This window comes from Diospyros lotus, chromosome 8 (genome assembly GCF_014633365.1).
Source record: "Diospyros lotus cultivar Yz01 chromosome 8, ASM1463336v1, whole genome shotgun sequence".
In the NCBI taxonomy this organism is placed as follows: Eukaryota; Viridiplantae; Streptophyta; class Magnoliopsida; order Ericales; family Ebenaceae; genus Diospyros; species Diospyros lotus.
This window is the reverse complement of record NC_068345.1, coordinates 39,074,216-39,101,127: the sequence shown is the minus strand read 5'-3', so window position 1 is coordinate 39,101,127 and position 26,912 is coordinate 39,074,216. Positions and strand designations below refer to the sequence as shown.

At 34.6% G+C, this 26,912-nt stretch overlaps 4 protein-coding genes across 5 annotated transcripts in view; 1 reads left to right on the top strand and 3 right to left on the bottom strand.

Moving 5' to 3' along the window:
* Positions 1-1,086: 1,086 nt before the first annotated feature.
* LOC127808858 (uncharacterized) lies at positions 1,087-2,381 on the bottom strand. Its single transcript, XM_052347532.1, has one exon. The coding sequence runs from the start codon at positions 2,377-2,379 to the stop codon at positions 1,285-1,287; it is 1,095 nt and encodes a 364-aa protein (XP_052203492.1). The 5' UTR covers positions 2,380-2,381; the 3' UTR covers positions 1,087-1,284.
* A 3,103-nt stretch (positions 2,382-5,484) lies between these two features.
* Positions 5,485-6,176, bottom strand: LOC127808861 (uncharacterized). The gene has a single exon (XM_052347537.1). The coding sequence runs from the start codon at positions 6,068-6,070 to the stop codon at positions 5,624-5,626; it is 447 nt and encodes a 148-aa protein (XP_052203497.1). The 5' UTR covers positions 6,071-6,176; the 3' UTR covers positions 5,485-5,623.
* A 789-nt stretch (positions 6,177-6,965) lies between these two features.
* LOC127808859 (uncharacterized) lies at positions 6,966-15,927 on the top strand. The gene is given in 6 exon segments (XM_052347533.1): positions 6,966-7,330; positions 12,403-12,827; positions 15,245-15,265; positions 15,267-15,333; positions 15,335-15,494; positions 15,497-15,927. Coding segments are annotated over 6 exon segments (1,020 nt in total). The 5' UTR covers positions 6,966-7,165; the 3' UTR covers positions 15,679-15,927.
* Positions 15,928-16,375: 448 nt separating this feature from the next.
* LOC127808856 (homeobox-DDT domain protein RLT1-like) overlaps positions 16,376-26,912 on the bottom strand; it is a 43,200-nt gene continuing 32,663 nt past the window's right edge. Inside the window, exons 11-19 of one of the 2 annotated variants that reach the window (XM_052347523.1) lie at positions 26,665-26,817; positions 23,092-23,301; positions 22,609-23,017; positions 22,298-22,521; positions 21,647-22,207; positions 19,952-20,578; positions 19,715-19,819; positions 17,865-18,128; positions 16,376-17,430 (exon numbers count right to left, since the gene is read on the bottom strand). In XM_052347523.1, coding sequence (XP_052203483.1) covers positions 16,756-17,430; positions 17,865-18,128; positions 19,715-19,819; positions 19,952-20,578; positions 21,647-22,207; positions 22,298-22,521; positions 22,609-23,017; positions 23,092-23,301; positions 26,665-26,817 — 3,228 coding nt within the window. In that variant the 3' untranslated portion in view covers positions 16,376-16,755. The remainder of the gene's footprint in view (positions 17,431-17,864; positions 18,129-19,714; positions 19,820-19,951; positions 20,579-21,646; positions 22,208-22,297; positions 22,522-22,608; positions 23,018-23,091; positions 23,302-26,664; positions 26,818-26,912) is intronic. The other variant, XM_052347524.1, reaches the window with a different exon arrangement.

Sequence of the window (26,912 nt, the reverse complement as noted above, 5' to 3'; positions counted from 1 at the left end):
AAAATATTATGATAATGACATTTTTATAATCATATATTATTTTATCAAATACATAATTTTTTTCAGATATATTCATCAAGCCATAACCTTAATTATTAATGGGTCACTAAATTACTTTTAAGAGTGATGTGGTCTAAATTTAGGTTGCGTTTGACACAGAGCATTCTTCATTTTGATTTGAGATAAATGAACATGATTTATGTGATTTTGTTTTGAAAATGGCTCTAGTAACAGGTTGAAACACTTCTCCTTTATAAGTAAGAATTATTCTTGACTAACACCTGATATTGGATTGTATCTCAAGTCTCAATTAAATATGAAATGTAATTTATAAGTAAGAAAACACTTTCTTTTTTATAATTTTTAATTATCGTCAAATACAAGTGTCTCTAAATTAAGCGTACAATCTCTGAAATGTGGGACGAACCATGCTTTAAAAGCCTTTCCCTTATTAAAGAGAGGGAAGGATAAAGAATAAAAAGGAGGAAGGGGAAGCTGCAAATTTAATTTGGTTGTCTTTCTGACTGTCCTTCCTTTGTCTACTGGATGATGGTTCACTGGTCCCCGTGAAAGCAAGATGGGTTCAATGACATAAGGGCATGGAGCTAATGAACCACCTCCCATCCACCATGATTAGATGCCATTACTACATATATGAGAGGCAAAGTAATATTTGCCCTAATAATTATGATCATCACTTTTTGGTAGGTGTGTGCCGCCCAGTTTTATGGACCAGTAGACACTATGATGAGACATAATTAACATGGTGTTGATCTGCATGCACATACATACATATATATATATATATACCCACACACACACACACATATATGTATATATACGATTAAGAGAAAGAAAATGGTATTCTTTTTAGAGTTTTGTTCTGTTAAAATTTAAAAATGATAAGCATATATATCAAGGAAACAAAATCTCAAAATTAGTTTACGGATCTTTGATTCTTTCGTTGAACCACTAATCTTTCTATATTATGCTCCAAACTTGATTATGCTTTTGATCTTTCCACGACTCTCTCACTGACTTTACATATACAGTTTCTTCATTCAATCCCTTGACAATAAGAACAACTTAATGAAGTAGAAAAATTAACCATTTCTCAAGCATCATACTTCGCCTTTTCAAAGCATGAAGACCATGCAAGCAAATTAAACACAATCCAAGCCTTAAATTAATCTATACTCGGACAACAACTTAGAATAATCCTATATATCAAACCATATGATCGATAAAACATTGAACATCACTTAGAATATTAATCGCAGAAGCTCAGGGCACATACTCTTCTTCTTCACCCTCCTGGAACTCCTCCTGCTGGTTCTGGTACCCTTCCATGGAGTTGCGGTACTCATAAGTATTCCCATTGTTCCCATAATAGCCCTTCCTGTTGGAATATTCAACCCCTCTTGAGCTCTCACCATTAGGGTCATAATAGTACTTCCCATTCTCCATGAATCTTGTGTCGCTCATGCCCTGCGGCTCGCCATAGTGGTCTCCGCCGGCGTTATAGATGTCGCTGTTGGTGAAGTCTTGTTGTTGTCGCTGAGAGTTGTAGCCGTTGCCACCATTGTGGTAGTTGTAGTTGTTATTCTTATTGTACTCATCAACAGCTCTCGTTTTCTCGCCATTAATGTCGTAGTAGTACTTGCCGTTCTCCAAAAATCTCGTGTCACTCATCCCCTGTTTCTGGGTGTTATAGTACCTGTTGGTGGCGGCGTCGGCTCCGGCGGCGGTGTAGCCTCCCCCCATCAGCTGCGTGTCAGCCAAGCCGTGTTGCTGGGTATTGAAGCCGTTGGCGCCGCCATTGTAGAAGTTGTTGTTGCTGCTGCTGTAATCAACTACTCCTCTTGATTTCTGAAACCCATTTGGATTATAGTTCTTCTCGCTGTTCATGTCATAGAAATATTTCCCATTCTCCAAAAACCTCGTGTCGCTCATCCCTTGTTTCTGGGTATTGTAGTTGCTAGCGCCATTGTTGTAGTAGTTCTCGTTGTTGTTGTTGGTGGAGGTGGTGGTGGCGGCGGCGGTCGTGGGAGGAAGCTGTTCGGGCTCATGGCCGTAGAGGCCGTAGCCATTTTGGGTATCCGGGATAAAGCTTGGTTCTTGCCCTTGCTTGCTCAAAGCTTCTTGCTCTTTGTTGGGGATCACTTCCGCGGCGGTGCTCTCATTGGCATTGGTGGCGGCGGCGGTGGCTTTGCTGAAAAATTTGCTCTCTCTGGCGTGGGCGCGAAGAGAGGATAAGAGAGCAAGAAAGAAGAGGAGGGAAATGAGCTTGGCAGAGGAAGCCATGGATATTGGATAGAGGGATAGAGATGCTGGTGATGGCCGACTGCCAGAATAGTGAGAAAATTTTGTGAATCTCATTCTTTATATAGAGATTTGGAGTCTCTTTCTGTGTATATATAAAAAAAAGAGGAAAATTGTTTTAAGAAAATGGGGCGATGATTGTGGCCCCTTTGGATAATATTGCTTTGACAAAAGAGCCCTTTTATTCCAAGAATTTTTCTCTTTGTCCTGGTCATATTAATATTATCATTTCCCTTCAATATAATCTGTGTCATTTATAGAGAAAATCAGCACAGCATCACATGGAGATATCAATTCGTTCATTTGTGGGAAGAAATCACGGACATGGTTCCAACTCTTGCGGACTTGAATGACACTAGGGCAAACCCTAAAAGAATATAGAAGGTTACTTTGGGAATTTCAACACAAGAAAAAAAAAACAGCTATATAATGTAATATGATAATAATATACATATATATGGTTGGACTGGGCGTGTAACCATGCGGTGATTGTGGGGAGTCGGTGGGGACATGAAAATAATGGCATTTAGTGCACACAGCATGTGCCCTCCGAAGACTGTCCCTATAACCCAATCAAGGACACGGGTCACTCACCCAACCCAATTAAGAGCCTAACATAACAAGCTTTTGGTTTTAACCCGATCCAGATCAAATAAACAATAATTTGTCTTAAAATTATATATTTATATTTTGAATCCAATTTTGTGTGTCTGGATTCTTGCATTGCTAATTTCTTGTGGTGCAAGCCTTATTGATTGCTTGTTAAGTTCACCAACTGATGGTGGATAAAAATAGCCCTTTGCATTAATTCTATATGTCAAAAGAAGTAAATGCTTCTTCTTTGATCAGTTGGGGTGGGTTAGCTCAAAGGCTACGTCTACATCATGGTACTGGTTCCTTAATCTACACTGAATTTTCATTTATGTACAAGCACATGGACAGATTAAACCAGTAGATCAACCCCACATTCACGTTGCTTGATGTTTATGTGTGCCTCCCATCTCAGTGGTTGAACAATTACATGTTTCATAAACGAATAATTTACCAGCATAGTTTGTATGAATATCGTATTCTCATATTTTAATGTTATCAAGGGAATTAGTTGGCTCAAACTTAACTGATCAACAACCCAACTTGTTGGAACTAGTTGGGTTGCCAAACTTATGATCAAAGAAGCCAATATAAAACAGTTGGGTGCTGTCAATTTCATTCCCATTTTCCCTGTCCATCTGTTGCTCAGTTAGAGATAGTATCAAGCATCCTTTCCTGTGAAATTTTATATAAATATAATTTCTAGCAACTAAATCAGGAGTCAACATGTAGAAATCCAGGCAATGACAAGGGCAATTGTTGAATATACGTATCCCAAACTGCATTCTTTTGCTTCGCTGAATTCAAAGTTGAACCTAATGTCATTTAATTAGTTGAAATTAACTTGAAAGGGCAGTGGTGTGGAAAACATGCCCCAGAAGCTTCCTGGCTGAACCTCACTCCAAAAGATGGTCCTGTGAACACTGATTTTCCAAATCTAAAGCCTAGTGACTTGACAGTCTTGACTGACTAAAGTTGGCTCATTTCTGATTTTTTTTTCTTTTAATCAAAATTATGATGCTGATTAGTTATAATTTTATATCAGATATTAGCCAAACAAGCGAGCTCGTCAGCTTAACCACTTGTGAAGAGATGAATAAGAGAAGTTAAGAGTTGGCTACCAATTGCTGGGCGTTTTCAAGATGAGAATGAGCAAACACAACTAACGTGAAGAACAAATGTAGCCCCAAAGAGCCAAACAGGAAACACCGATCCCTAATTGTCAAAGTAAGTGTTTGACTAATCAGTTCTGGCGTTTTCAAACTTGAGCAGCTCCAACTTCTTTATCATTTGCCCCCCTTTGCATGTCATCAACAGTGATTAATTTCCTGCGTGATTAGCGGAAGGTGGGCTCTCTCAGCTTTTGCAAAGGGGGGGATCCATTTGTTTTCATTTGGTATTCCAACTTCTACTCAAAGTTAAAGCTAAAGGGGAAAATACGACAATAAATTAAGAAGGAAAGTAACTAAAGAAGGCGAAAGGGAAAGGGGGAGCATCCGAAGTCTTTTCTTGTTTTCACTTCAAATATGGGACCATCTTTGGAATAAATTATTACAACCTTTTCTAGGTCATGCCTTATCATCATAGATATGATATGATGGTGCATTTTTATTGTTTAGCCTAAGCAGCAGCATAACAATGCCTAATATCTTAGATAAACAAATCCCATCTATTTTATTTTATAATTTTAGTTACCACGCGGGAAGACAAGATGTACAACATCTGATTAAAACAATTTAGGCATTTAAGAAGAAAACCAACAAATGTAATAAGTTTGTTGAAACAAAAAAGGTATAGTAACTTGAAAAATATATGACTAATCAATGGAGATGATTGATAATGTAGAATTTATATAATTGACACTACCTAATAAACTCATTACACGATATGTTTTTAATGTAATAGTATTATACAAACGGTGCCCAAAAACCTAATATCGCTGCTGGATTAAATAATCTCTTTCTTTTCCTAGCTCCAGATGATGTTTTTATTTTGCAAGATGTTAAGTGAAGAGAAAGTCAGCTATGGTTCGGTTGCAAGTCAAAAGCTAGCTAGCTAGCAGGCATGGAAGAACTCACCAGGTAAATAATGGGTGAATTATTGTATTAGGTAGGTGTCTAGGAAAAGCAGCAACTAAGCTAGCAAGGTAGAGGGCGGGTATGTGCAGCGTATATAATAACCCCACCAAGCCATGCACCAAGTTTTGAGCAAATGCAAACCCAAGTCCACCTAATATGGGTAGGGTAGTTAGGGCCTTAAATGCTGCCCAACAACCCCCCTCGATGCCGCCTCAAATCATCCATTTTGTACACCAATTGTCCATGATTTTCATTCTCTTAAAACATTAGCAGTGTGAGTTATCTGCACAGGCGATCGTTGGTTGAAACTTGGGAGCAACTTCACTTAGACCATTTTGGGTTTCTATGTGGCTCATCACCATGTTTAGTTGAATTGAAAGGATAAATAAGAACCGTCAAGGAAGTCTTAACGGGTATCATGTCTAATTTGATGGGCGAGATAATACTGACGGTGACCATCCAGTCTTGGTGTCTTACCCTTTTGCCAAACAAATAAAATGAAAATGCGTTTCTATGTAAAATCCCAGCGAAATTTCTTCAAACAGGTAACAAGCATCAGAAGAAGTTACAGAGCAAATATGGATTCACAATAGCAAGAGTTACAAACTTGGGTAGAAGGTATAAAAAGTAATTCAGGGAACATAGGGATTCCAGAGCAAGAGGGAGAACAAGAAAAGATTAGGGATCAAGATGGGAATGAGAGGATGGACGTCGCTGCCCAGACGCTTCCTGTTGAGCCTCTTCCTCACGTACTCTCTCCTCTGCGCTTCGCCCCACTGGGCCTCGCCCACTCCTTCTGCGAGAACCACCGGCGGCGGCAGCTGGTAGGGGCACTTGGACCGCCACGAGGTGGATGGGAGCCCGAATCTTGATAGCCTTCTGAGGTAGAGAGAGAGGGCCCATCGGAGGTGGAAGGCAGCGGATTGGTCGGGGCAGAGGATCGGGGGGTAATCCCAGCGGAGGTAGCAGGGGATTTGGGCGGAGACGAAGAGTTGAGAGGGGAGGGTTGGGGTGGCGGTGGGGTGGGTTAGGATGTGGGTTAGGGCATGGAGTTTATGCTCCCACGTGGTTTCCTCCATTTCTTCTTCACTTGATTCATCAGTTGACTTGCTGTGATTTCAGATACCGTTGCAGAGGATTAGGCTGGAGCTGGAAGAAGACGAGGTGTAACCATGAATTTGCCAAAAGGACTGGGCTTAGTGGAAGTTTATGTCATATAGATGTAAAATGGGCCGGCCTGGCTTTGGGTTGCTGTTGGGCCTTGGACTTTCTGTAGCCCACCATACACAACCCATTAGTGGGCCGTGCCTGAAATAATGCAGCCTTATAAAATGAGACAAGATATTTTTTAAAAAATTGAAAAATTAAAATATTTGAAAAAATAGATAAATAAAAAATATTAAAATTAAAAATATTTGAAAAATAGATAATAATGCAGCCTCCCAAGACGGGACTTTTCCCTGACTAGACTCATTTGACTGCTCTACTAGCTCTCCTCATTTGCTATGTTGTATGAAAACGAAAACGGAAAACGTTTTTAATAAAAAATGGAAACGTGAAAATAGATATTTTTTAAAAAAATAAATTTAAATAAGGTTTGAAACGAGAATAAGAAACGTTTAAAAAATAGAGAAACAGCTCTTATGAGATATTTTCGTACAACATAGCTCACTTGCATGTCTTGTGGCAGACGAGATTGAAAATTTTTATGTTTTTAATTTTTTTTAATATTATAAAAAGGTATCAAAAATATTTTTAAAATTATAAAAATAATCTAGAAACACCTAAACAATACTATTTTGACATTTTCGTGAATAATAGACCACAATTATTAATTATTATTTAAATATTTTTTTATTTAAAATATTTTATTTTTTAATTTGTACGTGGATCCGGTCGCCAGTTCTAATATTATATATAATTAAAAACCAATAATCCTAATGGAGGGTGTTTGGTAGCGCGTTTACTAAAGAACCGGTTCAAAGCTATCCCATGGTTGAGCTCGGGAAACTTCTACAATCTTCGTTTCTTTCTTCAAGCTGCAGGCACATCCCTGAGCCTGAACAATCACCTCCATCGCCACTGCCACTGCCACCTGTATGTATATAAACAAATTACAGCAGCAGTAGGAGGAGGAGACAAGAACAATTTAAGAAGAAGAAGAAGAAGAAGAGATGGGTGTGGATTACTACAAGATATTACAGGTGGATAAGAATGCAAAAGATGAAGATTTGAAGAAAGCTTACAGAAAGCTGGCTATGGAGTGGCACCCTGATAAGAATCCCACTAAGAAGAAAGAAGCCGAGGCCAAATTCAAGCAGATCTCTGAAGCTTATGAGGTACCTCTACTCACCCCTTCTCTTTCTATATATATATTATATATATATATATCTGTATACTAGGTTATCTATAAGAATTCTTGATTAGCCCTCCAAGACGAGACCTTTCTGGTAATCACCCATGTGTTGAGTTCAGATTATTATACTATGTGGGTTTGTTAGATATCTCGCATTTGGACCTTTTTGGGATTGCCTATTATGTCAGACTAGTGGATCACTCGATGCATGAATATCGAAAAAAAAAAAAAAATTATTAAAGTAAAAGTTATATAATTTAGTAATTATAATATATGAAAATCACAATAAAAAAGTAAAAAATAAATAAAATAATCGTGTTACAATCATGAAAATATAACAAAAAAATTACAGATTTTGAAAGATTTCCTTATATGCATTCAAGGGTAGATGAACAATTAAAAGCACATAACTCTATCCCGAAATCATGTAAAAAATAAATTTAAATTAACATGTAATATAATAAGTAATGGGTAAAAAATACAAAAATTACACAATAATAGGAAAAAAAATAAACGATAACCAACCTCTTTATTCTGAAATATGCATTCAAGGGTAGACGTTTTTTTTTTGGGATTTTCACGTGTATTTGTCTCATATGTGCATACCACACGAACCCTCAAGGTCTAATTTTTCTTAGTTGCATTCACATCACTCACTTGACAGAATAGTGGTGTTATGTTACACCAAAAGACCAAATTAGGTAAAAAAAAATAAGGTTAAAATTTACTAAATAAAAATAAAGAAGAAGAGAAAATTTGAGAAGAATAATCGAGAAAGGATAAGAGAGGAAATGGAACGGTTGAACGCGAATGAAGTGGAAGAAAAGAGAGAGATATTTACTTTCTTTTATTAATTTATCTTCCTTCAAATTCTCCTATTTTTCTCAATTTATCAAATCACATGCCATCATTATGTTTCTCTTTTTTCTCACGCTTTGACACACAATTTGAATCTTACTCACTTAACATAATTTTCAAAACACAAATTTAATTTGCATTTAATTTTTCCAAGTCCAACATATAGCACATCTTCAGAGTAGACTAATGGGAAAAATGAGAATTAAATAAATGACAATAATCAATTAAGTTGAAAAATAAAATTATGACATTTAAAATTATAAAAAATAAATTTAAATTAATTAAATTGTATGTAAAATAAAGATAATTTAAATAATCAATTAATTATATAAATAATAATAATCAAATTTTCAAAATTGATTATCCATACATGACTTTACATATTTCTCCTAACAATTAATTACCACATTTAAGACAGGGTCAAATTTTTAAGGAACTAAAAAAAAAAAAAGTTAAAAAATAAAATTATAACATTTAAGTTATATATAAAATTATAATATTTAAAATTATAAGAAAATTAATTAAACTATATATAAAATATAGAGATTTTAAATAATCAATTAATTATATAAATAATAATAATCAAATTTTCAAAATTAATTATCCATGACTTTATATATTTCTCTTAACAATCAATTACCACATTTAAGACAAGTCAAATTTTTAAGAAAGTAACCCAAAAAAAAGTTAAAAATAAAATTATAATATTTAAATTATATATAAAATTATAACATTTAAAAATATAAAAAATAAATTTAAATTAATTAAACTTTATATAAAATAAAAATAATTTAAATAATCAATTAATTATATAAATGATAATAATCAAATTTTCAAAATTGATTATCCATACATAACTTTACATATTTCTTCTGATAATCAATTACCATATTTAAAACATATCAGATTTTTAAGAAAACAACAAAAAAAATAAAGTTAAAAAATAAAATTATAACATTTAAATTATATATAAAATTATAACATTTAAAATTATAAAAAAAAATTTAAATTAATTAAACTATATAAAATAAAGATAATTTAAATAAATAATTAATTATATAAATAATAATAATCAAATTTTCAAAATTAATTATACATAACTTTACATATTTTTCCTAACAATCAATTACCATATTTAAGACATGTCACATTTTTAAGAAAGCAACAAATAAAAATAAAATTAAAAAATAAAATTATAACATTTAAGTTATATATAAAATTATAATATTTAAAATTATAAGAAAATTAATTTAAATTAATTAAACTATATATAAAATAAAGATAATTTAAATAATCAATTAATTATATAAATGATAATAATCAAATTTTCAAAATTGATTCATATTTCTCCTACAATCAATTACCACATTTTAAGACAGGTCAAATTTTTAAGAAAATAACAAAATAAAAAGTTGAAAAATAAAATTATAATATTTAAATTATATATAAAATTATAACATTTAAAAATATAAAAAATAAATTTAAATTAATAAAACTATATATAAAATAAGATTAATTTAAATAATCAATTAATTATATAAATGATAATAATTAAATTTTCAAAATTAATTATCCACTTTACATATTTCTTCTAATAATCAATTACCATATTTAAGACAGATCAAATTTTTAAGAAAGTAACAAAAAAAAAAAGTTAAAAAATAAAATTATAACATTTAAGTTATATATAAAATTATAACATTTAAAATTATGAAAAAATAAATTTAAATTAATTAAACTATATAAAATAAAGATAATTTAAATAATTAATTAATTATATAAATGATAATAATCAAATTTTCAAAATTTATTATACATAGGTGACTTTACATATTTCTCCTAACAATCAATTACCACATTTAAGACACATTACATTTTTAACAAAGTAACAAACAAAAATAAAGTTAAAAAATAAAATTATAACATTTAAGTTATATATAAAATTCTAACATTTAAAATTATAAAAAATAAATTTAAAATAATTAAACTATATATAAAATAAAGACAATTTAAATAATTAATTAATTATATAAATAATAATAATCAAAATTTTAAAATTAATTATCCATACATGACTTTACATATTCCTCCTAACAATCAATTATCACATTTAAGACAAGTCACATTTTTTAAAAAGTAACAAAAAAAATAAAATTAAAAAATAAAATTATAACATTTAAGTTATATATAAAATTATAACATTTAAAATTATAAAAAAATTAAATTAATTAAACTATATATAAATAAAAAAAATTTTACTTGACAGTCGGTATTCGACAGTATTACCTAATATCTCAAGATTTCTCCCAATTTAAAAAAGTCTATTTTTTCTGTAATTTATTTCAATCAAATTTTTATGCTAATATTTAAGAATTAATAATATGGATAAATTAATAATATTTATCTTGGCTCTTCATATACCAGCATACTTACACATTCTCCAAACACTATTCAATTAAGAAAAAACTCATCTACATGTTTCAAGAACTACATGTTTTTCACAAATATATATAGATTTAATTAATGACTTATAAAAATTTCATTTCGGGTAAGAAAAAAAATTAAAAAAACATAATCAATTATCAAAATAGTAACTAAAAATAGGTGAAAAACAATTTGACGGCTGTTTTGTTATAATATATATATAAAAATTATAAAAAAATAAATTTAAATTAATTAAACTATATATAAATAAATAATTTACTTGACAGTCGATATTCCACAGTATTACCTAATATCTCAAGATTTCTCTCAATTTAAAAAAGTCTAATTTTTCTATAATTTATTTCAATTAAAATTTTATGCTAATATTTAAGAATTAATAATATGGATAAATTAATAATATTTATCTTGACTTTTCATATACCAACATGCTTACACATTCTCCAAACACTATTCAATCATGGAAAAAAATAATTTACATGTTCCAAGAACTACATATTTTTCACAAATATAGACTTAATTAATGATCTATAAAAATTTCATTTAGGATAAGTAAAAAAAATTTAAAAAACATAATAAAAAATCAAAATAGTAACTGAAAATGGGCGGGAAAAAATTTACGGTTGTTTTATTATAATATATATAGATTCTCATACTAGGTGTCTAGCTCTAACAATCTATGGCCTGATCCTGGCAGATTTTGCCCATTTATTGGAAGAATTTAATTGTTTTTATTGCACAAGCTTGTGTGTGTGTGTGTGACAGGGTCGGCCCTGGGCATAGGCTGCCTAGGCAGCAGCCTAGGGCCCATGCTCATTTTCAGCCAGCAGGGCTTATGCCTATTTTAATTTTTAGATTTTAAATTAATTAATAAAATAAAATTAATTAAAAATAATAAATTTAAAAATAAAAAAGACCTTAGGGCCATGCCTATTTTAAACCATTATAAATTTTTAATTAATCTCAATCTCTCACATTTCTTTTATCAATAATTAATCCCATGAGTATCAATATAATTTTTAATTAATCTCAATTTCTCACATTCTTTTATTAATAATCAATTCCATTCTTATGCGTCTGGTAGTAGCACCTATCCCCTTGCAACTATTCCATGTATTTTTAATTAATCTCAATCTCTCTTTTATATGATTGTATCACAACTATTTCCATGTATTTGGCAGTGGTCGCGACTCCATCGTCTTCCTAAGTTCCACTCCTTCTCAATTTTTTATCTATCCATTATCACTACATCTGCCATCAATTTGCACAGGTGTAGGTCCTCAATCCAATTGATTTCATAATTATGCATTCTCTTTAGTGATTTCATTTTCGTTCTCATCATCCTGTTGTGTGATTTATCAGTTATGTCTTTTAATTTTTTTTATTAGTTCTTAAATTACCAATTAATTTTATATTTATATTTCAATATTTGTGATCTCTCTCTTATTAGTGAATCTACACTAATAGATTGACGATTATGTCTATTGAAAAACATATGTTGAAATAAATTAATTATAATTGTTTAATTATTGATTTTTTATCTAAAACTACTAAAAAAATAAATTTAAAGTGAAATATTGTGAATTTTATATAATAATTTTTTATTTATATTAATTTTATTTTTAAATATAGTCATACAGGCCCCATAAAAAATTTAGCTTAGGCCCCTATAATCTCAGGGCCGGCCTGTTTGTGTTGCTGGGATTAGGAGTTGTGTTAGAATCTGATCTGATGTTGAATTTGCATTTGGTTTAGGTTTTGAGTGATTCAAAAAAGAGAGCTATATATGATCAGTATGGTGAAGAAGGGCTTAAAGGGCAAGTGCCACCACCAGGTGCTGCAGGGGGACCTGGTGGGGCATCATTCTTCCAAACGGGAGGTGGTCCAAATGTGTTTAGATTCAATCCAAGAAATGCGAATGACATTTTTGCTGAGTTTTTTGGGCATTCGAGTCCATTTGGAGGGATGGGAGGTGGCAGTGGCATGAGGGGAAGTTCAAGGTTTGGCGGTGGAATTTTTGGAGATGACGTTTTTAGCTCGTTTGGGGAGGGCAGGCCTACGAGTGCAGCCCATCGGAAGGCACCTCCCATTGAAAATACACTGCCTTGTAGCCTTGAAGAGCTTTACAAGGGTACGTCAAAGAAGATGAAGATCTCGAGGGAACTTGTAGATGCCAGTGGGTAAGGCACTGCATTCTATTTGCGTGGTTTCATCACGGTACCAGTATTTCTTGCTATCTGCTTTTTGTTAATCCATGCTACTATTGCTGTGCAATTCCCATCATTGTGACCATATTTCTTGCCAACTATTTGGCATTAGTTGAAGCTATTGTTCATCCAAGTTCTGTTGATTGAACTACTTTGTGGATTTTATTTTTCAATTTGGAATTGTCTATTTGCAGAATTGACTATAGTTTGTTAGCCTATATCCGATTTTGTCCAACTAACTGATTTTCTAGTCCGCTATCCTTTCTAGTGTAGGATGATTGTGATTCCAAAATTTTACAGAGGCTATTGAATTGGATGTCAGTTAAATTTGTGACAACAATCTTGCATGCTTTATGCAACATTTTTTGGCTGGATAGTGCCTTTACTATCAGTTCTTTCCTTCAGGTCTTGCTTTATGAATGAAATTCTTGTATCTAATTAATCTTTTAGTTGGTTGGTGTTGTGTTTGCATTGAACTCGTGTTGGAGAATGATATCATTTGGGTGAAATAATTGAACGGATAAATGAATGAAAAACTCGGGCCCCGTTCAGTTTCTGTAAACATTTTCTAGTTTTCAACTCCAATTTTATAAGTAAAAGATGTCTTAACATTTTATGTTTCAAAATGCTATTCAGGAAATTTAGAAAACATCGAAAATAATGTTTTCTAATTCAGGGTATAAAGTTGAAAATTTAGAAAATGGAGTTTTCCATTTGCTAATGGAAGATACAATTATTCAATAGAAAATTGGAGATGGAAAACATAACATGTTTTCTTAGAACTGCACAAACCCTAACGCCCTGCTCAGTTCTAGAAAACATTTTATAGTTTTCAATTTCAATTTTACACTAAGCAAGTCCTAATATTAAATGTTTTAAAAAGCCACAGCATTCAGAAAATTATCTTTCTGATGTTCTCCATATTGTATAAAGTTGAAAAATTAGAAAATTGAATTTTCTATTTTCTAATTGCAGATTTAACCATTCAATATAAAATTGAAGTTAGAAAACAGAAAATGTTTTCTACAACTGAACAGGCCCTAAATATCTAGTAAAGGACAAGAAGCCAAGGCCTATAATCATGTGGATAAACTGTTGAATATTGATTCAAAGTTACTGATTTAGTGGGTTGATTGGGTCAAAATTCTGTTTATTGATTTAGTGGGTTAAGATAATTTTGTTATTTTTTAAATTTAAGTCTAGCAATAAATCCTATTTTCTTGTTATTTAGTTGACATGTATTGCCTATTTAAAAGCATGATGATGTGAATAAAAATGATGAGGTTACAGCCTTCACATTTATGTTTTTTTTTTCTTTCTACAGCTTTTGTTCGTTAACTTCATAGCTACCAATGTCTCTAAAATTCCAACATAAACGAATGAGAAAACAAACAAATAACAAAAAAATGGATGAGAACCCAAAATGTTTACTGTGTTAATGGGTTCTACCGTGTATCACTCCCAAGTAAGTATGCCTTAAAGAATTAACAAGAAGTGTCAGGAACAAAGACTTCAAAGCATCGGCCTACTGTGCCAAGGTGGGCGGGAGCCAACTTCCTAGCCCAAACCTATGATGATGAAGCAGCTAGGTGTACTGTACCCTTCTTGAAGATGACTCCAGAAGATCTACCCAACCTAGCACAACCTACTTAAGCAACCTAAAGGCTTGACCCAGTCTGAAGGGAGAAGAAAGTAGACCTTATATAAAAGTGGATAGGGCAGGAACAAAGTGACTCGACCAATTGGTTGCAGAAATTAAGCTGACTGATAGGTTTCAGAAGGGTGTAATTAAGCTTGACGAGCTTGGTGAAAACTCAGCCCCTATTCCATGTGAGTTAGTTAGCTCCAATTAGATCAGACCGACCTAGAGAGGAACGTGCCAAGGAGGGCACCACCAGATGTTGTATATTCCCACTAAACAAAAAGTTGAGTACATCATGACTGACCACACCATGGGCTAGCCCATACATCCTCTGCATGAGTCAGAATACACACAAAGTCAAGTAGAAAGGCGAAAGCAAGGCAATTTGAGCAACACTCTTCCTGCTTGAGAACTTATAAATTTTGTGCTGATATATATCATATTAGAAAGATTAAGAAGCCTTTGAGACCTGAATTCTGTAACAATGAAGGTTCTTAAATTGATGCATGATCAGAGGTGGAGAGAAAAAGAGCATCTTGCTTACGGAATTATAGGCTAGGAACTACATTCTTGCTGATAGTTAAGGAATGACAGTTTCCTCATCTACATGTATGGATTTGCACATCTATATCTTAGTTAATGAATCACATTGGTCACTGTGGTCTTCCACCTCTGCCCTGTTAATTTACTTAACAAAAAAAAAAAAGGTTATATCTAATTATGTTGGCATAATCTCTATATCTCACAGGAAGACATTACCCGTGGAGGAGAACCATCGACATCAAGCCTGGCTGGAAAAAGGGTACAAAAATTACCTTCCCGGAGAAAGGAAACGAACAACAAAAATGTAGTCCCAGCTGACCTCGTCTTCAGAATTGACGAGAAACCTCACAACGTATTCACAAGGGACGGCAATGACCTTGTCTTCACGCAGAAAATATCGCTTGCTGAAGCGCTGACTGGCTACATAGTTCATCTGACAACACTGGATGGCAGAACCTTACCATTCCCATCAGCAATGTGATTCATCCGAGTTATGAGGAGGTTGTTCCAGGAGAAGGGATGCCATTGCCAAAAGACCCTTCAAAGAAAGGGAATCTCCGGATCAAGTTTAACATTAAGTTTCCGGCAAGGTTGACGGCGGAGCAGAAGTCCGGGATCAAGAAACTGCTGGCGCCATGAGGAAGATGCATGGCTGAGACGGAGAGTGTGCCTTGTTCGTACATTTCTTTCCTTGGACCACGATGAATGGTTGTCAATTTCTTGTATTGTGCAGCGAGATAATTAATTAATGTTGTAAAACAATCAATAATTATTATAATATGACAGTTTTGCTCAGCCTAGCTAAGCTAGAAGAAAGGAGGATGAACATTTACTTCTAAAACTCGAGGAATTATGTTTGGCTTATGGTATCTGTGTTTTTATTTTTATTTTTTTAGAATAGAAAATAATGAAAATAGTTGATTTTGAAAGCTATTGTGTATTGTCTAGTGAGATTTGAATGATCAAAGATCAGCTTTTCAGAAGTAATTTTTAGAATCAATTCATGAAGCTGTCTCGTTGAGTTTCTAAGTTTGTTCTGTGCATGGTTTGGCCTAAACTGTTAGTTTGGTTTCTTTTGATTCCAATTGAATCTTTTTAAGAACGGTTTTGTTTGAAAATATTGAGTTTGGTTTTGGTTTATACAACAAAAAGATTAAAAATTAAACTTTAAATCCTTTGATTTTGCTGACTTGAAGTTTACTTTTTATATGATTTACGCAAGCATTGAACCAAATCAACGATTTGGAAACCTAAATAATTGTTCTTCTTTTTTGGGGGGTAAAAACTGAACGTAAAATTATCAATCAACCAAACACATGCTTTTTGGAACAACATGTAAAACTAAAAGCAACTTAATCAATTAATATGAAAAATATCTGCACAAGGCAAAACATCTGTACAGCAGCAGCAGCTGTTTGGACTGTAAACATTTGAAAATAAATGTAAATATTCAAGCAGAATCCCAAAATGCACAAGAAATTAATGTCAGCAAAAGAAGGTGCCAATTAGCATAAAAAAATTACATCTCAAATGTACAAGTTAGCTCAGCCTATGTATGTTTCTCCTTGAACTTGGGTGTTGCTTTTATATATCTTGTATCTCAGCAGCTATCTGGAAAGAGTTTGGGGTATTTCCAATTCTATTCTTATGTACTAGGCTGCGCAAGATGATGGTTCTAGGCAAGAAGAGTACCAAAAAAGGGCAACCGCAACCTCTTTATTCACTATAATCCTCTGAATTCCCAGAGTCAGTGCTTTCATTCTCGTTCCCATCCGAATCCTCACTGCTGGTATCCTCGTTTGCATCAACATTTTCTTCTCCCACCTCTTTGGACCCATCATTATCATCGTCAGTGCCATCTTCGTCTTCATCACTCATCGTGATAGAATTTCCTGTCCCCTGTTTCCCAAATTTGTATCCAACTGCACATCCATCATCATCAGAGTCGACTGCTTCTAGATTGTCACTACTGTCAGCATTGTTAACCCACTCCTCCCCGGCAAATTCTCTTGGAGACTGTCTGGCATCCTTGGGACTGTCCACGTGGCCTAAGGGACTAAGCATGGGCTCCTGAACAACCCTCTCCTCTGTTCTTCTCCTCCTAATGGTTCGACGACCCCATCCAGGCCTCTGTCCCTGTGTTCTCCGTCCTTGCTGCCAAAGTACTTGGTTTAATGGGAGGTCATCTCTGAGATCTCTCGTGCTAGAACCAACGACTCTTTTTTGTGGTCTTCCAGGGGTGCGACCCCGAACTCCTTGCCTATGCCTGGAAGCCCCATGCACACTAGCCAGCTTTCTGCTGTTCTTTACTTTCATGGCTTTGTCTTGGTTCACTTGCAGCAGTTCAGCCTTTTTAACAGTCTTCATAACAGTATATCTTGTTGGAGGCTTCTGTGGACAAGAGATACAGGTTACTACAATATTACTTCTAAGAAGAAAAGGAAATAATCAAAGAAGAAACAAATTCAGTAGACACGTTAATTTTTTTTCATCCACATATTCAGATGAAAATGCGCCTAATGCAAATTTGTATGAAGAGTGAAGCAGCTCGGCACTATATGCTGACAGCAAGGCAGTGACTCAAATTGAGATGAGCCTAAGCCAAAGCTTATAACCTTTTTCTTTACTTTTTTGCAGCTAAGTGAAGCTTATAATGTTGATTACACAAACAAATGGGATGAATATCCACCATACTAAGCATTCAAATATAATTTTCACAAGTATGAATGCATAACCAAGACTCTTGCCTTCCACTTGCTATGCCCTGCAAATGGAAGGCCAGATAAGGAGGTATTCTATGTAGGAGGGAAGAAGAAACACTCAACTGTGAAATCTTCCACTTCCTTGCTGTTGTGAAGTTCAGATCGTTGTTGTGCTAAGTAGAAAGTGGAAGCATCGAGCTCCAAAAGCCTGAAGGCAACAGCAGAACTGGTCTTTGGTATCCAAGGAAGGTGAGGAACTGATCTTGGATCAGCAGAATCACATGCATCTCTTCCTGAGATAGCAGAGGACCCCAGCAATTCCTCAGTTGTCTCGAAGTTTGTTGACAAACAATCTCGTCTCAAGACAGCTTCAAACTCGGTCAAAATCTGCAAAAGAAAAAAAAATTATAATGGAATGTTTTCCCAACAAAGTCGGGTCACATATAGAGATGTCACCAATTATCTTCTCCATTTCTTTAGTCTTCATGAGACATTGATTTGCTATTTTAGTAGCCAGGTGATTGACATGCAGGTACAATTATTAATGCATGAAAAAATCATACCGAACACACAAGTTTTAGTAGTTAAACTTCACTGGGAACCTAATTTCTTAAGGGAACTGAAATCTAAAAATTTTGGATTAGATTTATTTTGTGTTTTACATAGACTTTATCATATAGGCATGTAAATTCATATAAATTGTAAAGAAAATTAATTATTGATTGTATTACATTATTTAGTACATTTTCTTTTTACATAGACTTTATCATATAGGTATATAAATTCATATAAATTTTAAAGATATTAATTACAGATTGTATTGCATTATTTGGTATCTTCTTCTTCTTTTCCTCTCTTCTCTTCTTTTATTTGCTTCATTATTTTTGTTACTAGAACCAAAACTTGATCTGCTTGCCATAGCTGACTTCCAGCATACCAAAGCCTGGTTCAGTATAGCATCCAATGGTACTCTGGTGCTTCATTGGTTTGTAATGCAAGACCTTTGTTTGCTCCTCTTGTCCCCTCTATGTTCTTCGTTAGTGATAGAACCATTAATTAATGCACATTATACATCAACTGATGACAGTAGTATTCCAAGCATGCCAAGTTCTTGTTGCCAGTAATAAAGACATAGATTATCTAGGCACAAAAATGTATAGAGGTAAACTAGTAAAATGATATGAGGATTGTTGTATGCATTATGCATGTCAACTGTTGGAATGATAAGGAAAAGGTCAAATACATTAAATTGTGTTTCTGTTTGTCCAATATTCTTCCCCCCCACAAGCACCACCACACACACACACCCTCTTTCTTTCTCTCATCCAGTACTTTTAAGCATTACAGTACTTTTAGACTGAATACCTGAATTCTCAGCATGCTACGAAACAATCAGTTAATTCTTCAAATCTTCCTCCAAGATAATAATGGGCATTCATTAAGCTGAACACCTAGAAACTAGAACTGCAAATATGATAGTATCTTCTTAAGTTACTGAAAGTACCCAGTCCAAATGTGATCATTTTAAACATTAAACACAAAAGGGTTTCTGCCCAATCTTCCTTCTTAAGAGGCAATGCTCAAAATATCAGTGTGCTGCATGTGACGGTCACATACAGACAATTGACATGCAGGTTGCAATGTTTGGTGAGAGCATAATGTAGATCATTGCAAGAAAATGCAACATGCAGCTAAGTAAACTCCACTAATTATAAAATCAAGTAGTCAACTAGATGCAGAAACTTAAGACATTCATAAGAATTACATATCCTTCATTAAAATGGATTGCTTGTTGGGAAAAGATTCCAATGCTTAATAAAAATTTTAGTAGAAAATAAGAAAAAGCTGAGAAGCATGTTAATTCCATGTAAAAAAGAAAAGGGAATAGAAAAAAGAAAAAAAACTAAGAAATAGAAAAAGACATGCAAAAGTTCAACACTTTGCAATAGACAGACTAGGGGGGAGGGGGAAACCTGTAGAAGACTATGTGCTGATGTTGAACAATGCAATTTCATTCCCCAACTGTTCCTATAGTTCTCTGTCCAAGAAGATTGAAGAGCCTCGGATGGAACAGTAACCTGCCAATCCAAAAACGTAAAATATAGAAAAAATTCAAAAAATGATAAACAAGATGTTGAATATAGGATATCTAGGAATCCGAAGGGTTTCTGATGCAAACAACACAACTGTCCAAGAAACTATTTCCTCACCTCAATGACGGTTAAGAAGGCCTTCAGCAACCTGATTCTCAACGGAAGAGAAAAATCTGATATATCAGAGTTCTTGAGGGTAACTTTCCTTTTCTCTTGACAATGGACAATATTTTCAGAAACATCTCTGTTGTCATCAGAGTTTCCAAATTCCCTATAGCAAGATGGGCACAGGTTGTTTCCAACAATATATACATTGAGGCAAAACTGACAGATTCCTAATAATGGTCTGCACCTTTTCCTTCCATATCTCATTGCACATAGAATTGACGAATTGAAACATTCTTTCCACATCCACGTCTGAAACTCTTGGTATCTTCCTACAGCAGCCTTTTTGTCAGTTTCATTCTTCCCTAGCTCAATTCTAAAAGAGGACGATGGTTCACCTATATTAGAATATGAACCATACAGCGTACTGCTTGGACTGTCATCAGAACTACATTGAGGAGTAGAATCCATTTCAGCAGCTCCATTTCCAACACTTCCATCTTTTTCCATAACACCAACACATCTTGAATTCTTTCTAACATTTTCCTTGAAAGGCTTCTCAATATTTTGCAACATTATGGACAAATGAGATTCCCTAATCCCACGTGTGTCCAAGGATGCCAAAAGAGCATCAAACCCCTACAGCAATCAGATGCAAAGCATTAAAAAGACACAATGATAAATAGCCTGTTAGAATGAGACTAAATGGTGTATTTATACACGTTCACCACATTAACATCTCAGGAAACATTGAAATAATAGTTGGGAACTCCATATCTCCAGTCTCAGAATCTGCCCAAAGCCTTGGCTGCTAAACAGGATTCAAGAACTTTTGTTTTCCTCATTAACAAGACTGAACAACTCATGCAACTCAAGAAGTTGCATTTCTGGAGATATGTCAAGATAATATCATACTAATAACTTACAAGCCAAAACATACACAAATAGAATTTCATAAAGTTAAATCCAAAATCACAACAATAAGCAATCTCTTCTGCTAAAACTAAGATGAAAAGCATGTAAGTTCATCCTGGGTGATTATTACTCTCACAGGAACCAGAACAAAGTGGGCAACAGGCTAGAACAACTCAATTTCAATATAAAAGAAAAGATTGCAGGCTATATATCATTCACCCATTGTAAAACTGGAATTGGGTTAATTACAGCCAAAGTAACAAAGAGCAGTTTGCACACAGTGAAGGGACTAATAGAGGTTTGGTTTGTTAGGATGAGAGAGAAGATGAGAGAGACAACAGAGAGAATTCGTGCCCAACAGAAAACACACTCTTCTCTCCATCATAGTTGATAGATAAACCTTGATGCTCTTCACATCTGCTTCTTTTATGCGGTTGATGTTCAATAATTATAACATAATACAGAAAAGACAATCTGTAACTCCCTATATATCTTCAACTCCCTAGATTTGAGATAACCCCCTCCATGTCATTTTTCCCAACCTGTCAAAGAAGTGTCAACTGAAAGATGTGGTGCGCTTTGAGAGCAATTTGCAAAAGCTTTTTGCCCAACCATTTGAGGGGGAAGCCCATCAAAAGAATATAACACAAACATTCAGGGTAAAATACATAGCACAAAGGTGCAGACTGCTTTTTTCTCAAAACCAAACATAAGACAGCACATAACATTGAGTTTTGAAAGCCAAATACCACATGGACCACAAATCTATATACACACGCATAAGAATCTTACCTCTTCAGTATCAATAAGCATCCAATAGCCATCAGGCGATTCAAAAAAAATCCTTCCAGAACCAGGATCGTGCTTAGAAGCAGATGCAACAAATTGCCAGTAACGATTACGTCTACGATCTTGGCCAAGAGGCAATGACCTATATACATACATCTCTTCAGCTCTGTGGCCAACATAAGACTTCAACTGTAGATGTAATCTTTCTGCCGCACATCCATTTTGCTGAATTATTGAACCAATATGAACCATGGCAGCATCAGATTCTACCATGCTCCTCTCTAAAGGCAGACTATTGAGGTCCTCTTGGGCATTGTCTGTGCCAACCAAAGATTCCTTCTTTACTGCAGTATTTAGGGGCGACTCATTAAGTTTGCTATCAACAGTAGCCAAAGGGCTTTGGCTGCTCTCTGCTGTAGCAGATGTTTGTTTAATTTCAGCTTCATTCCCCATAAAAGAAGAGCAATGGAATCGAGATATATTCTCTTCTTTGCAGCGCTTTTTATGTAATTGCACCTCAGCCCACATTTGCTTTTTAAGAGCAGTTGCAGCATCCAGACGATCCTGCAAAACTACCAACATGAAAACACAGACAGAACCAACTTCTCTTGTCCTTTACTGTATAACTACACTAAGCCATCAGAAAGATATTACCTCAAGCACAGCACGGGTACAGATTCCTTCATTGGCAATGCCGACTAAGGCAACAAGAGCACTGAGACGCTCCTCAACAGAAAGCTCTGAATATTCCCCTTCAGTAAGTCCTTGAACCCATGGTTCACCTGATTTACTTTCATCAATTTCTGTATCTCCGTGACCAAGGTTACATGAGTCATTGTTGTTACCAGCAGCACTAATAAATCTATCAACATGAGTGCCTGGAAATTTTAATCCTTAGAGCCTAAGACGATGAACAAAAAATATATAATTAATCAAATTGAAAAAGAAAAGAAACAGATCCCCACCGGCAATGTCAGACTCATTCTCCAGATTGAATACGACATTGTCTGAGAAATTTTCCTTTTCATTTCCCGAGCATGTGTTGACGTCTTGATAACTACTGCTATTTTTGTTTACATTAGGAGTACCTACATCATCAACTTCAGGACCCTCAGCACCTTCACCTTCGGAGTCTTCATCTCTTTCAACATCATCAGCATTTTCCCCAGCTAAAAAACCAGTTTCATATCGTTTTATTTTCTCTCTGGCTGCTGAGAGGATTGCCTCAGCATCAGCAGGATCTTTTCTAAAAGGAGGTCGTACACGATAGGTCGAAGGAGCTGTTCTTTCAAAAAGAACAGGATCCCTCGATAAAGCAACAGAAATAGAGGCCTCTGGTGTCTTGCTTGTTGTTAGGTCACGAAGTCCAGATTTCTTCAAGCAGAGAGAAAGAAGTCAGGAGAAGGTAAAGGGGTGCACAGAACAATCCAATATCAGTATACAAGTACCTGAATTTTGTGTGCAAGTTCTAAAACTGTCAGACCTTTGCTTCCCTCAAGGGAAAGTACATGGTAAGCAGCAAATTTCACTGTTCCAGGCGTCAACCGATGCCTAGATCTGCGCTGAAGTGAAAATCCTTTTTCTTGCATAATTGCAAATGCATTTTCAGCTGCAGAACCATTGCGTAAAATGGAAACTATGTCTTCACAGCCTTTAGTCTGTACAAACAAATAAAGTTGTCTATTTCAATATCAGAAGAAAAAGCAAACTCGAGAAAAAGAGAAAGCTATTTTTTTTTTTGGGTAAACTTGTAAAGAGGATTGGACTTTGGTAATTCTCAAAGAAGACACATACATGCACACAAACAAAACAAAGTCCGTACTCTATTTAGCAAAAACAACTTTATATCAAAGAATTAACTAATGCAATTTCAGAACTGCAATATATTCTGTTGTCATTCCCCACATTGGATTATCTCAGCAGCCTAACTGAATTTTAGCAGGCTAGAGTCGTTTGGATGCAGTGCAGCTTAAAGCGGAAAATATATCTTGTATATATGGATTCAGATCCATTAAGGCAGATTGGTCCTAAATGATCTTCACTAACCAAAAGATTAAATTGGCCAATCTTCATATCAGTCACCCTTGTGTCACGGATCGAATTCACGGGGTTACAAAGCGCCATGCAGGCATGACATGGACTTGATCCAGGAAGCTGCATGGCACTCTTATTCCACACTTATCCAAAATGCCAGACTACTTTAGTACACTCTAGCATATCTATTATGTTTTAGGTATAGAAGGCCATGTACATTTAGAGTAAAACATATGAATTATGATTCTATGAAGCACGGAGATAGACATGAGGACACTAACATTTTTCAAAAAAGTAGGAAATGACATGGTTGACATACATTAATTAAAAAAAATAGTATTTTATATTTGTAATGGCATAATAAAATATCAAAACTATATTCCAAACTCATAAATATGAATTTAAAATTCATAAGCCAAAATGCTAAATGAATAACTCTAATCTAATTAGCAATCAGCTTGCAGTCCAGCTGTCCTCATTGCTTACAATCCAGTTGATGTTTAAAGAGCTAGAAAATAGAAGTGCGGGGTACGAAAACTAGACAGACCTACAATCAAAACTTTGAAAAACTAAAGAATCATACAATTGCCAAGCTGGTAAAATGAAGATTCAAAAAGAAAACCCTTATGTTTAGTATTTGAAGTGTCAGCATTGGGAACGCACGTGTCCTACATGTGTCTGCTTTTATATCCTTTTAAAAAATTTTAAGAAAGTGTCTAACTCACCACTTGAGTCTGTCCAACAAGTATTAGAGGCTTGTAGGCATGTCGGAATGTCTAAGATGCCAACAAACATCAGTACGACAACCCATTGGGAGTGTCCGTGCTTTATAGCATACGAAAGGCCAAGAGTCAAGCAGTTGAAGAGTCTTGTTTTGTAGTTCATTGTATCACTTCAATCTTGGTCATTTGTTTAGGAGGTGGAAATAAATCCTTCCCATCCTCATTTGTAATCATCCCTCCAATCCTATCTTCTCACTGACTCTAATAAAAGTAGCCTTAGAGAGCTTCTCCCTCTAAAAGGGTTGTTGTGAGTGTTTATCTCTCTAGAAATAAGCTAGTTTTCCCTTGCAATAGGCACAAGGTAGGTTGACTTAGAGCTGAGGTGGGCTTGGTTTATGCTAAGTGTTGCATGGCTATTCAAGGGAGCGATTCGGGAGTCTCACTTGGTGCCATTTCCGGAAAATGGCTGCCTACTTGAACTTGCAATTTTATGTTTGGCAAGTGGAGCATTACCATTGCACCAAGCAATGGTAGTTATTTAATTTATCAATAATGCAATAAAAACAAAAAACATCCTATCCAACAAAAAAAACAAAACAAAAAACATCCACAATAAAAAGATTAAAGTGACTCCTATTGAATATAAGATGTGTGAGACACAATTAAGATGGCTTGGTCATGTGAAGAGAAGACTAATAGAGGCTCCTGTGAAGGGAGTGTATGGAATGGAAGAAGTTTTTTTTAGCAAAAGAGGTAGAGGAACAATAACATACCAAGCCTTTATTCCACTTTGAGGGGTTGGCTACATGAATTCTAGAGGCATAATATGGGAATAGATACAGATGAACAAAACGTATTAATAATATGCCTATAGAGAGAGATGACTAGCAAGCTAGAATTCATGTAGCAAACCCCAACTAGTGTGATTAAGGCTTGATGTGTTGTACACCAAGCCTTACACTAACTATGTGGGGCCAACTACCAGTCATCTCTATAATTTATCAAGAATCGATTTTAACTAAATAATGTATATTTGTCGAATGTAAAAGCATGCTAGTTTGGATCGTTTCAATTTGTATATGCAGCAACTAAAATATACCCTTTACAAAATTGCACCATTGAGGAAGCTAGATGTAACTTTCAAATGCATATCTACTATACCTAAAGATAATAAATTAAGCATTAAATAAGTCTACTTTACTTCTTTTATGCAATCAAGAGTTCCAGATTCTAGAATACATTAGATTAAAAATGATAAGAGAAAAATTATCTATGCATCCGATAAATATGAGATAAGCATATCATTCACTAGACAAAATAATGAGATAAAAAAGACATGACTAGATTATTTCCAGGAAAAACACGAGGCTAGAGGCTGGGAGAGGCAATGGGGGTAGGTTTCAGACAAGTACTTTCAAGCCCATGTATATACGATGGAGCCAAAGCAACAACAATGATATCACCGTGTAAGGGTTGGGTTCACCATATGAAATCATCCAACAAATGTCTAGATCATAATATCTTGATACGGGATCTAAATTTCCAATAATTATTCAGATTTTCTATAGGGCTGAATATCAAGTTTACAACTATTTGTAATACAATGCGCAAGTAATACCATACCACAGTGGTATGTTAAAATTAACAATCTTTTATAATTATAACTAAGAGAGTTATTTGTCTACCAAAGCAATTCCAATTGAAGACATTCACCAAGACTAACGTGATTATATGACATTTGCACAAAAGTATAGTTGTCAGGAATGACCATACAAAAGTCCTTGAGAATCATCCCAATGCACTGTTCATGTGACAAGACATGCCCCAGCCCTGAATCAACCCCAATGCCCAACAATGCATGCCAACACCATCCTAACATGGCAGGATGAGATGGGCCCAAACACTTAAGCCAGATTGTTTTTCCCACCAGATGCCACTAAAAAGTGCAAGCCTGACGTTTACAAGAGCCTGACCGAAGTAAGCAGTCTTGGCATAAACTGAAGTGCTTCCAACGAGTGATGAGTTTCAGGCTTGTTTAAGAAATAAGCATCCAATTATAGCATTACATTTCACCTCCATTTCCCCCAATTTTAAGGGTACTACACACGATTTTTTCTGTGGATTCTGACCGCAATATCACACAAAAGATTTAAAACAAAAATTATTCAGCAGCATTGACATGACTAGACTAATTACTTGTAATCTCAGTCAAATGATAGAAGGTGCAAATGTTAGGGAGAAATGCTGAAAACATTAGAAAGGCACCTCATCATTATCAGGCAAGCACCGTTCAGTACTCCTTTTCTTCAACTGTGGCCCAAACCCTGCAGATAGGGCAAACTGCCGTAATACTTCAGGCCATGTCATGGGATTTAAGAACTTCTTCCAGTTGCGTATGTCAAAACCCCACATATAGGCCTGTAGGAAGTTAATATTAACATAAAGTTCTGTAACCAAAAAGCAGTCTTTACTGCAAAAGCTGTTAATTTAGATTTGATCAAACATCAGCTTGT

What these genes read in the sequence shown, in the direction of transcription:
- LOC127808858 (XM_052347532.1), bottom strand. Translation starts at nt 2,379, where the DNA reads ATGAGATTCACAAAATTTTCTCACTATTCTGGCAGTCGGCCATCACCA.
- LOC127808861 (XM_052347537.1), bottom strand. Translation starts at nt 6,070, where the DNA reads ATGGAGGAAACCACGTGGGAGCATAAACTCCATGCCCTAACCCACATC.